This window comes from Sarcophilus harrisii, chromosome X (assembly GCF_902635505.1).
Source record: "Sarcophilus harrisii chromosome X, mSarHar1.11, whole genome shotgun sequence".
Classification (NCBI taxonomy): domain Eukaryota; kingdom Metazoa; phylum Chordata; class Mammalia; order Dasyuromorphia; family Dasyuridae; genus Sarcophilus; species Sarcophilus harrisii.
The window spans coordinates 78,616,238-78,630,203 of record NC_045432.1 but is presented as its reverse complement, the minus strand read 5'-3'; the positions used below and the strand labels follow the sequence as shown (position 1 = coordinate 78,630,203).

Genomic DNA, 13,966 nt, shown 5'->3' with positions numbered 1-13,966 from the left:
TTATAATATAGTTTTATATCTGGCAGAGCTAGACCACCTTAATTTGATTTTTTTCATTAGTTCCCTTGCAATTCTTGACCTTTTGTTCTTCCATATAAATTTGGTTGTTATTTTTTCTAGATCATTAAAATGTTTTCTTGGGAGTCGGATTGGTTTAGCACTAAATAAATAGATTAGTTTAGGGAGTATCATCATCTTGATTATATTTGCTCGGCCTATCCAAGAGCACTTCATATTTTCCCAATTATTTAAGTCTGACTTTATTTGTGTGGAAAGTTTTTTGTCATTTTGCTCATATAATTCCTGACTTTCCTTTGGTAGATGGATTCCCAAGTATTTTATGCTGTTGACAGTTATTCTGAACAGAATTTCTCTCTGTATCTCTTGCTGTTGGATTTTGTTGGTGATGTATAAACATGCTGAGGATTTATGGGGGTTTATTTTGTATCCTGCAACTTTGCTAAAGTTATGAATTATTTTCTCATAGCTTTTTAATAGAATCTCTGGGCTTCTCTAAGTATATCATCACATCATCTGCAAAGAGTGATAATTTGGTTTCCTCATTGCCTACCCTAATTCCTTTAATCTCTTAGCCATTGTGGTAGGTGTAAAAAGGGATCTCAAAAGACAAGACCAGGGGTCTCCTTACTAACACAGGCCTGATTTGCAGAGGGTGCTTTGGCGGTCTTCAGCTGCACAGCAGGGGGTCCTCCTCTAAAGACAGCTCCAAGACATGGTTAGTGGTTTCTGTGTAGCCGTAAATGTAGCCATCTCTAAAAGCCTAGATCACAAATAGAGCAATGGGAGACACTTAGAGAAAAAATGGGGCTTTACCCTAGGGAAACAGCATTGGGGAAGGGAGAGTTGGAGAGAAATACTTACATGTACTGTAGGGCTTTCTGCGTCATATACCAATTCTCATCAACATTCTGGAGTCCCTGAGAATCCCAGCTGGAAATTCTCCACACATGTCTCTATGTGCACATTCCTCAGAATACATCAATTACAAATGTGGGGAAATCTTCTATAGACAAGCAGGGAGTCCTCCTATACAGAAAGTTCTGGAACATGGACAAACATAGAGTCCTCCCTGAATCTCTCCTCCATGTCAGGCAGAAGCACTTAGGAAAACAAAAGAATCCCTGCCCAGAAAAATAACAGTATTCCTTCCTAGGGAAACAGTGTGTTCAGAGAAAACCCTTAGTTCCATATTAAGCCAGTTCTCAGCTAGAATTTGAGTGTCCAGAACATCACAGCTCAAAACTTTCCCTATATTCACCTGCACAGGTCTCCCTCAGACACATGGATTGGAAAACCTGGGAAACAATCAAGAGAACAGGTAATCCTCCCTAGACAAAGAAGGTCACTGACATTTGCCTTGAAGAAGGGGGTAAGTGAAGCAGCCCAGCAGGGGTCTCCCTCCCAAGCTACATCTTAGGCACTGTTTTGGGTGGGGGAAGGGATATGGAGAGAAAAGAGCAGGGGTCTCCTCACCAACACAGGCCTAATTTTCAGAGGGTGAGGTGGCGTTCTTCAGCTGCACAGCAGGAGGTTCTCGTCCAAAGACAGCTCCAGGACATCGTGAGTGATTTCTGTGTAGCCCTAAATGTGGGCCTCCCATTCTTTATGCCTAAATCACAGACCCATTTTGATCTTACCTTGATATACGGCGTTAAGTGTGGGTCCATGCCCAATTTCTGCCATACTATTTTCCAGTTTTCCCAGCAGTTTTTGTCAAATAATGAATTCTTATCCCAAAAGTTGGGATATTTGGGTTTGTCAAACACTACGTTGCTTATAGCCATTGACTATTCCGTCTTGTGAACCGAACTCGTTCCACTGATCAGGTAATCTATTTCTTAGGCAATACCAAATGGTTTTGGTGACCGCTGCTTTATAATATAGTTTTAGATCAGGTACAGCAAGGCCACCTTCATTTGATTTTTTTTTCATTTATTCCCTTGAGATTCTCGACCTTTTATTATTCCATATGAATTTTGTTGTTATTTTTTCTAGATCATAAAATAGTTTCTTGGGAGTCTGATTGGTTTAGCACTAAATAAGTTGATTCGTTTAGGGAGTATCATGATCTTGATTATATTCGCTCGGCCTATCCAAGAACACTTCATATTTTCCTAATTATTGAAATCTGACTTTTTGTGTGAAAAGTGTTTTGTAATTTTGCTCATATAATTCCTGACTTTCCTTTGGTAGATGGATTCCCAAGTATTTTATGCTGTCAACACTTATTCTGAATGGAATTTCTCTTTGTATCTCTTGCTGTTGGATTTTGTTGGTGATGTATAAAAATGCTGAGGATTTATGGGGATTTATTTTATATCCTGCAACTTTGCTAATGTTATGAATTATTTCTAATAGTTTTTTAGGAGAATCTCTGGGGTTCTCTAAGTATACCATCATATCATCTGCAAAGAGCGATAGTTTGGTTTCCTCATTGCCCACACTAATTCCTTTAATCTCTTAGCCATTTTGGTGGGGGTGAAAAAGGATCTCAAAAGACAAAACCAGGGGTCTCTTTACTAACACAGGGCCAATTTTCAGAGGGTGCCTTGGCGGCCTTCATCTGCACAGCAGGGGGTCCTCCTCCAAGACAGATCCAGGACATGGTGAGTGGTTTCTGTTTAGCCCGAAACTTCCTCCCTAAAACACCAGCTCTCAAGGCCAGTAAGGGGAAACTCTTAGGGAAATAATAGGGCTTCTCCCTAGGGAACCTGGATGGGGAAAGGGAGAGTTGGAGAGAAAAACTTAGTGCACTCTAGGGTTTCTCTTATCATATGCCAGTTGTCATCAACATTGTGGAGGTCTAGAGGTCCCAGGTGGAAATTCTCCTCAAATGCCTGTATAGATCGTCCTTGGAATATCTGAGTTATGAATTCAGAGAAATCTTCTGCAGAACAGCAGGGAGTCCTCCCATCTAAAGTAACCCAATCCACACTGGAGCCTCCCTGAGCAGCACAGCAGGGGTTTTCCCTACTCAGCCAGCTTGAATCCTTTGTGGTGGGGAAGGAGAAGGGAGCCAGAGGTACCTGACAAGGGGTCTCCCTTCCAATATAGGCTTTGTTCCCAGAGTTCCTGGCCCTCAATTGCACAGAATGGCATCCTCCATACACAGAAGCTCCAGAACATTGACAGCGATTCCTGTGCAGCACAAAGAGAAGTCCTCCCTAAAGCAACAACACTCCTCCCTGCCGGGAGGAAATTTTCAGTAAAATAGCCAGGGTCCTCCACAGGGGAACCTCAAATGCACATCAGGGAGTCTTCCCTACTTATAATTTGGGGTCCAGAGCATCACCGCTCAAAATTCTCTCCCTCTCCCTCTAAATGTATATACAAATATATGACTATATGTGTTTCTGGGTGTGTGTGTGTGTGTGTGTGTGTGTGTGTGTGTGTATCTGCAAAGGTCTTCCTCTTATTCAAAAAGAAGGAGCACAGCAGGGGCTCTCCCCAGGGAAGGGGAAGGGATCCAGAGGTACAATAACAAGGTGTCTCCCTTTCACTATAAGGCCATTTCCCAGAGGTCATTTCCAGATCCCGCCACTGCATAGCAGGCATCCTCCTGATACAGAAAGATCCCCAGCACTGACAGTGATTCCTGTACAGGAAGGAGGGAGTCCTCCCCAAAGCAAGAGCCCTCATCCCTAACAGGGGTAGATGCTTAGGGAAATAACAGCGGTCCTCCCCAGGGAAGCAGTATTGGGGGGAACCCTTAGCTGCCCAGGTGATCTCATAGTAAACAAGTTCTCATCTACAGTTTCAGTACCAAGAGCACCAGAGCTCAAAGTTCTCCCTGCATACTTTGCCTCAGGTCTCCCTGGGAATAACCCTTTGAAACAGCTGGGAAACATTCAACAGAACAGCAGGTAATTCCCCATAGTCAGAGAAGACAAGCAATGATGGCTCTGAGCAGGAGGGAGGAACAGAAGTCGCCCAGCAGGGGTCTCCCTCCCAAGCTAGATCTTAGCCCTTGTGGTGGGTGTGGGAAGGGATCTGGAGGGACAATACCAGGAGTCTCCTTACCAACACAGGCCTAATTTGCAGAGGGTGCAGTGGCGGCCTTCAGCTGCACAGCAGGGGGTCCTCCCCCAAAGACAGCTCCAGGACCTGGTGAGTAGTTTCTGTATAAAACTAAAAGCAGCCCTATTCAAAGGCCACCCCTCAAGATGAACAAGGGAAGACACAGAAACAGTGGGGCTCCTTCCTAGGGAAACAGCATCAGGAAAAGGAGAGTTGGAGAGAAATACTTACTGCACTCTAGGGTTTCTTCCACCATATATCAGTTCTCATCAACATAGTGGGGGTCCAGAGAACCCAAGCTGGAAATTCTCCACAAATGCCTGTATAGATCTTCCTCACAATATATCAGTGACGAATATGGGGAAATCTTAAAGAGAACAGCAGGGGTCTCCTTTAAGGAAAGCTCCAGAACATGGACAAATATAGAGAGTCCTCCCTAAAGCAACAGCTCTCAGCCATGGCAGGCAGAGACACCTGGGGAAATAACAGAATTCCTCTTGGGGGAAAACCCTCAACTGCACAGCAGGGGGTCCTTCATAACAAGCCAGTTCTTATCTACAATTTGAGGGTCCAGAGCATCTCAGATCAAAATTTTCCCTATATTTCTCTGCATAGGTCTCCCCCAGAGAAATTCACTGGAAAACCTGGGAAACAATAGAACAGGTAACCAACCCTTCATTGTCAAAGAAGCTGACTGACAATTGGCAGGAGGAAGGGGGTAAGTGAAGCAGCCCAGCAGGGGTCTTCCTCCCAAGTCAGATCTTCGCCATTGTGGTATATGTGGGAAGGGATCTGGAGGGACAAGAGCAGGCGACTCCTTACCAACAGAGGCCTAATTTTCAGAGGGTGCAGTGGCGGCCTTCATGTGCACAGCACAGGGTCCTCCCCCAAAGACAGCTCCAGGACATGGTGAGTGATTTCTGGGTAGAACTAAAGGATGCCCTCCCTTCAAGCCCAGCTCTCATGTCTAGCAGTGGGAGAGTGTTAGGGAAAGAACAAAACTCCTCCCTAGGGAAACAGCATCTGGAAACAGAGTCTGAGAGAAATGCTTAGCTGCCCTCGAGGGCATCCTCCTCATTATACCAATTCTCCTCAATACTGAGGGCTTCCAGAGCATCCCAACCATACATTCTCCCCATATATCTCTGAATGGCTCTTCCACAATATATACTTATTAGAAATGCAGGGAAATCCTCAGAATAGCAGGGAGTCCTCCCATCTAAAGTAAGCCACTCCTCCTTGGAAGCCTCCCTGAGCAGCTCACCATGGGTCTTCCCCACTCAGGCAGCTTGAATCAGTTGTGGTGGAGAACGGGGCAGAGATTCAGAGGATACAATGAGGGTTCTGCCTTCCATTATAGGTCTCGTTCCCAGAGTTCCTGGCCAGTCCCCTCAACTGCATACCTGAGATCGTCCTTTTACAGGAAGCTCCGGAATATTGAGAGTGACTCCTGCACAGCATGGAGGAGAGTCCTCCCTCAAGAATCTCCTCTCATACCTAGCAGGGGGAGATGCTTAGGAAATAACAGGGGCCCTTCCCAGAAAAGCTCTGCATTGGGGTCTACTCTTACCTACCCAGCAGGGGGACCCCATACTAAACACGTTCTCATCTACAATTTAAGGTAGGTAGAGCATCAGAGCTCAAAGTTCTCCCTACATGCATCAGCACAGGTGGCCCTTGGAATAACCCTTTGAAACACCTGAGAAACATTCAACAGAACAGCAGGTAATTCCCCACAGTCAGAGAAGCAAAGGAATGATGGGTCTGAGCAGGGGGGACAAAGTGAAGCAGCCCAGCAGGGGTCTCCCTCCCAAACTTGATCTTAGGCACTGTTTTGGGTGTGGGAAGGGATCTGGAGAGACAAGACCAGGCGTCTCCTTACCAAAACGCCTAATTTTCAGAGGATGCGGTGGCGTTCTTCAGCTGCACAGCAGGGGGTCCTCTTCCAAAGACAACTCCAGGACATCGTGAGTGATTTCTGGGTAGCCCTATATGTGGGCCTCCCCTTCTTTGTGGCTTAATCATGGACCCATTTTGACCTTATCTTGGTATATGGTGTTAAGTGTGGCTCCGTGCCCAATTTCTGCCCTACAAATTTCCAGTTTTCCCAGCAGTTTTTGTCAAATAATGAGTTCTTATCCCCAAAAGTTGGGATCTTTGGGTTTGTTGAACACTAGATGGCTATAGTTGACTATTCTGGCTTGTGAACCTGACCTGTCCCACTGATCAATTAGTCTATTTCTTAGGCAATACCAAATGGTTTTAGTGACTGCTGCTTTATAATATAGTTTTAGATCAGGTACAGCAAGGCCACCTTCATTTCATTTTTTTTTTCATTTATTCCCTTGAGATTCTCCACCTTTTATTATTCCATATGGCTTTTGTTGTTATTTTTTCTAGATCATTAAAATAGTTTCTTGGGAGTCTGATTGGTTTAGCACTAAATGAATAGATTAGGGAGTATTGTCATCTTGATTATATTCGCTCGGCCTATCCAAGAGCACTTCATATTTTCCCAATCATTTAACTCTGACTTTATTTGTGTGAAAAGTGTTTTGTAATTTTGCTCATGTAATTCCTGACTTTCCTTTGGTAGATGGATTCCCACATATTTTATGCTGTCGACAGTTATTCTGAATGGAATTCCTCTTTGTATCTCTTGCTGTTGGATTTTGTTGGTGATGTATAAACATGCTGAGGATTTATGGGGATTTATTTTGTATCCTTCATCTTTGCTAAAATTATGAATTTTTTCTAGTAGCTTTTTAGGAGAATCTCTGGGGCTCTCTAAGTATATCATCACATCATCTGCAAAGAGTGATAGTTTGGTTTCCTCATTGCCTACTCTAATTCCTTTAATCTCTTAGCCATTTTGGTGGGTGTGAAAAGGAATCTCGAAAGACAAGACCAAGGGTCTCCTTACTAACACAGAGCTAATTTTCAGAGAGTGCCTTGGCGGCCTTCATCTGCACTGCAGGGGGTCTTCCTCCCAAGACATCTCCAGGACATGGTGAGTGATTTCTGGGTAGCCCTAAATGTAGCCCTCCCTGAAACCCCTGCTCTGAAAGTGAGCAAGGGGAAGCCGTTAGGGAAATTCTGGGGCTACTCCCTAGGGAACCAGCATAAGGAAAAGGAGAGTTGGAGAGAAATACTTACTGCCCTCTAGGGTTTCTTCCATCATATGCCAATTGTCATCAACATTGTGGAGTTCTGGAAATCCCCAGCTGGAAATTCTCCACAAATGCCTGTATAGATCTTCCTCAGAATATATCAACGATAAATATGGGGAAATCTGATGTACAACAGCTGGGGGTCGTCCATAGTAAGCCAGTTCTCATCTACAATTTGAGGGTCTAGAGCATCACAGCTCAAAATTTTTCCTATATTCACCTTCATAGGTCTCCCTCAGACAAATTCATTGGAAAACTTGGGAAACCTTCAAGATAACAGGTATTTTGCCATAGTCAAAGAAGCTGACACTTGGCTTGAAGAAAGGGGTAAGTGAAGCAGCCCAGCAGGGGTCTCCCTCGCAAGCTAGATGTTATCCACTGTGGTGGGTGTGGGCATGAATCTGGAGGAAGAAGGCCAGGGGTCCCCTTACCAACACATCCATAATTTTCAGGGGGTGCTTACCAACACATCCATAATTTTCAGGGGGTGCTGTGGCGGCCTTCATCTGTACAGCAGGGGGTCTTCTTCCAAACACAGCTCCAGGACATGGTGAGTGATTTCTCTGTAGAACTAAAGGACGCCCTCCCTGAAACCCCAGCTCTCATGTCTATCAGCAGGAGACTGTTAGGGAAAGAACAAAAGTCCTCCCTAGGGAAACAGCATCTGGAAACAAAGTCTGAGAGAAATGCTTAGCTGCCCTGGAGGGCATCCTCCTCATTATACAAATTCTCCTCAATACTGAGGGCTTCCAGAGCATCCCAGCCATACATTCTCCCCATATATCTCTGAATGGCTCTTCCACAATGTATGTTTATTAGAAATACAGGGAAATCCTAAGAACAGTAGGGAGTCCTCCCATTTAAAGTAAGCCACTCCTCCCTGGAAGCCTCCCCAAGCAGCGCACCACGGGTCCTCCCCGCTCAGCCAGCTTGAATCAGTTGTGGTGGGTAAGGGGGCAGAGATTCAGAGGATACAATGAGGGTTCTGCCTTCCATTATAGGTCTCGTTCCCAGAGTTCCTGGCCAGTCCCCTCAACTGTACTGCCTGGGATCCTTCTCCTACAGGAAGCTCCTGAATATTGACAGTTTCCAGTGCGGCAAGGAGGAGAGTCCTCCCAAAAGCAACTGCTGGCACCCCTAACAGGGGCAGATGCTTAAGAAAATAACAGGGGTCCTCCCCAGGGAAAAATACATTGGGGGGAAACCAGTAGGTACACAGCAGGGGGTCCTCCACACTAAATCAACTCTCATCTACAATTTCAGTACCAGGAGCATCAGAGCTCAAAGTTCTCCCTGCATACGTGTCCTCAGGTTTCCCTCGGAATAACCCTTTGAAACAGCTGGGAAAGCTTCAGCAGAACAGCAGGTAATTCTCCATAATCAAAGAAGATGAGCAATGTTGGGTCTGAGCAGGGGGAATGAAGTGAAGCAGCCCAGCAGGGGTCTCCCTCCCAAGTTAGATCTTACCCACTGTGGTGGGTGTGGGAAGGAATCTGGAGGGAGAAGACCACAGGTCTCCTTACCAACATGCCTAATTTTCAGAGGGTGCAGTGGCGGCCTTCATCTCCACAGCAGAGGGTCCTTCCCCAACAACAGCTCCATGATCTGGTGAGTGATTTCTGTGTAGAACTAACGGCTGCCCTCCCCCAAACCCCTGCTCTCAAGTCGAGCAAAGTGAAGTCGTTAGGGAAATTCTGGGGCTCCTCCCCAGGGAAACACCATTGGGAAAGGGAGAGTTGGACAGAAAGACTTAGTGTACTCTAGGGGTTCCTCCATCACATACCAGTTCTCATCAACACTGCGGGCTTCCAGAGAACTTCAGATGGAAATTCTCCACAAATTCATGTATGGATCTTCCTTGGAATATATCAATGGGGAATTCAGGGAAATCTTCTGCAGAACAGCAGGAGGTCCTCCAGTCTAAAGTAACCCAGTCCACACTGGAGCCTCCCTGAGCAGCACAGCAGGGGTTCTCCCTACTCAGCCAGTTTGAATCCATTGTGGTGGGGAAGGGGAAGGGAGCCGGAGCGACATGACAAGGGGTCTCCCTTCCAATATAGGTTTTGTTCCCAGAGTTCCTGGCCCTCTACTGCACAGAATGGCATCCTCCTTATGTAGGAGTTCTGGAACATTGACAACGATTCCTGTGCAGCACAAAGAGAAGTCCTCCCTAAACAACAACACTTGTCCCTGCCGGGAGGAAATATTTAGGAAAATACCCGGGGTCCTCCACAGGGAAACTTTAAATGCACATCAGGGAGTCTTCCTTACTAATCCCATTCTCACCTATAATTTGGGGGTCCAGAGGATGACTGAACCTCAAAATTCTCTCTCTCTGCTTCCCTCTCTCTTCTATATAGATATCTTTACATAGGTAATCCTCCTAGTCAAAAAGCTGACACTTAGCTTGAGGCATAAGGAAACTGAGGCAGCCCAGTGGGGGTCTCCCTCCCAAGCTAGATCTTAGCCATTGTGGTGGGTGTGGGAAGGAATCTGGAGGGACAAGAGCAGGGGTCTCCTTACCAACACAGGCCTAATTTTCAGAGGGTGCCTTGGCGGCCTTCATCTGTACAGCAGGGGGTCCTCCTCCAAAGACAGCTCCAAGACATGGTGAGTCTTTTCTGTGTAGAACTAAAGGCAGCCCTCCCTAAAAGCCCTCCTCTTGTAAAGAGAAGTGGGAAAACCTTAGGGAAACTGAGAGTTGGGGAAAATACTAAACAACACATCAGCCATTTCTCTGTAACATACCACTTCTCATCAACAGTGTGGGGTTGCAGAGCAACCCAGCGGGAAATTCTCCCCATATATCTCTCCATAGCTCTTCCTTAGTACATATTTATTGGAAATATGGGGAAATCTTCGGCAGAACAGCAGGGAGTCCTCCTTATGAAGATCATCCAATCCCCAATGGAGCCTCCCTGAGCAGCCCAGCAGGGGTTCTCCCCACCGAGCTAGATCTAATCCACTGGGGTGGGGATGGGAAGGGATCTGGAGGAACGACCCAGGGTCTCCCTTCCAATATAGGTCTTGTTCCTGGCGTTCATGCCCAGGGTCCTCAATTGCAGAACAGGGGCTGCTCCTTATACAGAAAGCTCCCAAACTTGGAGAGTGATTCCTGTGGAGCACGGAGGTGAGTGTTCCCCAAAGCCACATTTCTCTTCCCTAGGAGGGGGGAGATGCTTAGGAAAAAACAGAGGTTCTCCCCAAGGAAGGGGGGGATCCATTAGGTGCACAGCAATGGGTCTTCCATACTAAAGTAAATCTCATCTACAATTTCAGGTACCAAAAGCATCATTGCTCAAAGTTCTCCCTGCATACGTAGCCTCAGGTCTCCCTCACAATAACCCTTTGTAACAGCTGGGAAACATTCAACAGAACAACAGGTAATTCCCCATAGTCAGAGAAGCTGAGCAATGATGGGTCTGAGCAGGGGGGACACAACAAGTTGGATCTCATCCATTGTGCTGGGTGTGGGAAGGGATCTGGGGGAACAAGATAAGGGGTCTCCCAACTATTCAGCACAGCAGGGAATCCTCCTTCCCAACACAGCTCCCCTAAAACCAAAGCTCTCCTGGCTAGCAGGGGGGACACCTAGAGGAATAACAGGGCTCTTTCCTGGGGCAACAGCTTTTGGAAATTTGAGGTTTGGGTGAGACGCTAAGCTGAACATTTGAGATTTCTTCCTAATCTGCCGGTTCTCATCAACACTTTGGGTTCCAGAGCATCCCAGCCAGAAAATCTCCCTATTTAGGTACACACAGCAATTCCTCAGAATATATTAGAAATCTGGGGAAATCTTCTGCACAACAGCAGGGAGTCCTCCTCATTAAGATCAACCAATCCACACTGGAGGCCTCCCTGAGCACCTCAGAAGGGGTTTTGGCTACTAAGTTAGCTTGAATCCATTGTGGTGGGGAAGGGGAAGGGAGCCAGAGGGACATGACAAGGGTCTCCCTTCCAATATAGGTCTTGTTCCCAGAGTCCCTGGCCCTCAACCGCACAGGATGGCATCCTCCTTATGTAGGAGTTCCGGAACATTGACAGTGATTCCTGTGCAGCAAGAAGGGAAGTCCTCCCTAAAGCAACAACACTCCTCCCTGGCGGGAGGAGACATTTAGGAAAATAGCCCCCAGGCAGATGCATTTGGAGGCAACTGCTTGAGGGAGGAATGAAGAAGGGACCTGAAACTCTCAAACTCCTTGAAGAAGAAAATTGCCTTCAACTCACAGAGGGAAAGAAGATAAACGGCTTCATTCTGTCTGTGATCTGGGTACAACTGGCTCAGTCCTCAGCTAAAAGAATTTCAGCCCTATTCATTTAAAGATCTTCAGTTCAACTCCAGCCAGCGGCTTCACTGGGAGAGGGAGCAGGCCTCCCTTGCAGCGAAAGACCACCTTACAAAAATGGCAATGAAAAACTCATTGCTTTGCAGAGGTTCTAGGATGCCACCTATGCCAGGCTCGCTGTGCCAAGGAGGCCTCTGCCCACTGGATAATTACCCTCTCTTTATCCTCACCTACTGCCCTCACCTATGCCTCTCTGTCAGGATTTCTAACCTTACTTCCCACTCCCTGTAATAAATGGCTTGTATCAGTCTAGGTTTTCGGGTTTCCCAATTCCTTTACAGAGAATCTCTGCGCCGCCAGAAGGGAGTTCCCCCAAACTCCCTCCCCTTGCGTCAAATCCCAAAGGGCTGTAAGGGAGCCAAACCTCTCCCTTTGGTTCCCTGGACCCCAAACCTGCCCCTAGACCTTATCATTTAAGTCCCTGACCACCAGAAACTAACCTCATTTTGTTCCCCTAATCTAGACCTTATCATTTGGTTCCCGACTAAAGGGAACCCCCAAACCTAAACCTCATCATATTTTTGCTTCCCTGACCAAGAACCCTGAAAACTAGACTCAATCTCATCATTATGACACCTGGAAAAAGTACGGTTGACTAGAAAAGACACAAACCTAAATGACTTTAATAAAAAAATTAAAAGGGGGGAAAAAAAGAAAGAAAATAGGCAGGGGCCTCCACAGGGACACCCTTGACTACACAACAGGGAGTCCTCCGTACTTATCCAGTTCTCATCACAATTTGGGGGTCCAGACTATCCCAGCTCAAAATTCTCTCTCTCCCCTTCTCTCTCTCTCTCTCCTCTCTCTCTCTCTCTCTTTCTCTCTCCTCTCTCTCGTCTCTCTCTGTCTCTCAATATGTATATATAATGTATATGTATGTCTATATATGTCTGCAGAGGTCTTCTTCCTAGTCAAAAAGCTAAGCAACAATTAAGCTGAGGAGGAGGGAGAACAGCAGAAGCACAGCAGGGGTTCTGCCCAGGTAAGGGGACGGGATCCACAGGTACATGACAAAGAGACTTCCTTCCAGTATAAGGCAGTTTCCCAGAGGTCATTTCCAGATCCTGCCACTGTATAGCAAGGCATCCTCCCGACACAGAAAAGTCCCCAGCACTGACAGTGATTTCTGTACAGCAAGGAGGGGAGTCCTCCCCAAAGCAAGAGCCCTCATCCCTAACAGGGAGAGATGCTTAGGAAAATAACGAGGGTCCTTTCTAGGGAAACAGTGCATTGAGGGGAGCCTGAGCTGCCCAGAAGGGGGACCCCATAATATACAAATTCTGAACTACAATTTCAGATACCAAGAGCATCATCTTTCAAAGTTCTCCCTGCATACGTCGCCTCAGGTCTCCCTTGGAATAACCCTTTGAAACAGCTGGGCAACATTTAACAGAACAGCAGGTAATCCCCCATACTCAGAGAAGCTGAGCAATGATGGGTCTGAGCAGGAGGGAGGAAGTGAAGCAGCCCAGCAGGGTTTCTCCCACCCAAGCTTATCCATTGTGCTGGGTGTGGGAAGGGATCTGGGGAAACAAGACCAGGCGTCTCCCAACCACTCAGCACAGCAGGGAGTCCTCCCTCCAAACACAGCTCCGTCCTCCTTGAGAGATTCATGAGCATCTATGAAGTGTGTCCCCCCCCCCCACAAGTTCTCAACAGGAGAAGGTTCCAGAGCAATACAGCAGGATGTCTTCCCTACACAGAACTGTGTACTCCTCCCTAAGAAAACCCCCATGGGAGAGAGGGGGGAATCCTTTCTCAGAGCAGCAGAGAGGAGTCTGTATGTAGAAGAGCAGGCCCACTGTGGGGGGTCCCTGAGCAGCAGAGGAGAAAATCTCCTATTTGAAGCCTCTTCTGGGCTGTTGTGGGAGAATTTTCAGGGAAACTGTTAGATGCCCAGCAAGAGCTCCTCCCTGCCAAGCCAGTTCTCATGGGTTCCAGAATCCCCACTCAGAAATTCTCCCCACAGTGATGTGCACAGCTCCTTCTAAGACTATATCTACTCACAATCTGGGGAATCTTTAGTAGAACAGCAGGCAGTCCCGCTTATTAAGATCACGCAATGAACACCAGAGGCCTCCCTGAGCAGCACAGCAGGGATTCTCGGGCCCAAGCTAGATCTTAGGCGCTGTGGTCAGGATGGGAAGGACTCTGGATGGACAAGAGTGGGGGTCTTCTTACCAACATAGGGCTACTTTTCAGAGAGTGCAGTGGCGGCCTTCAGCTGCACAGCAGGGGGTCCTCTTCTAAAGACAGCTCCAGGTCATAGTGAGTGATCTCTGTGTAGCCCTAAAAGACCCCCTCACTAAAACCCCACATCTCATGGCTAAGAGGGCTAGACCCTTAGGGAAATACTGGGGCTCCTCCCTAAGGAAACAGCATCAGGAAAGGGAGATTTGGAGAGAAATTCTT

At 46.8% G+C, this 13,966-nt stretch overlaps 1 protein-coding gene across 9 annotated transcripts in view; it reads left to right on the top strand.

Annotated features, from left to right (window-relative positions):
• The window catches only part of LOC116420390, a 29,128-nt gene that overhangs the window by 7,204 nt on the left and 7,958 nt on the right, over positions 1–13,966 (top strand). The window contains exons 1-15 of one of the 9 annotated variants that reach the window (XM_031945230.1): positions 2,446–2,627; positions 3,076–3,226; positions 3,776–3,884; positions 4,063–4,128; positions 4,654–4,947; positions 5,399–5,763; positions 5,940–6,005; positions 6,635–6,716; positions 6,983–7,048; positions 7,437–7,535; positions 7,693–7,758; positions 8,472–8,574; positions 8,751–8,816; positions 9,269–9,818; positions 10,233–10,266. In XM_031945230.1, coding sequence (XP_031801090.1) covers positions 5,943–6,005; positions 6,635–6,716; positions 6,983–7,048; positions 7,437–7,535; positions 7,693–7,758; positions 8,472–8,574; positions 8,751–8,816; positions 9,269–9,326 — 603 coding nt within the window. In that variant the 5' untranslated portion in view covers positions 2,446–2,627; positions 3,076–3,226; positions 3,776–3,884; ... (2 more) ...; positions 5,399–5,763; positions 5,940–5,942 and the 3' untranslated portion in view covers positions 9,327–9,818; positions 10,233–10,266. Of the gene's footprint in view, positions 1–2,445; positions 2,628–3,075; positions 3,227–3,631; positions 3,885–4,062; positions 4,129–4,653; positions 4,948–5,398; positions 5,764–5,939; positions 6,006–6,634; positions 6,717–6,830; positions 7,049–7,436; positions 7,759–8,209; positions 8,575–8,750; positions 8,817–9,268; positions 9,819–10,232; positions 10,340–10,487; positions 10,592–11,174; positions 11,805–13,966 lie in introns of those variants that run through there. The other 8 variants (XM_031945226.1, XM_031945231.1, XM_031945229.1 and 5 more) reach the window with 8 other exon arrangements.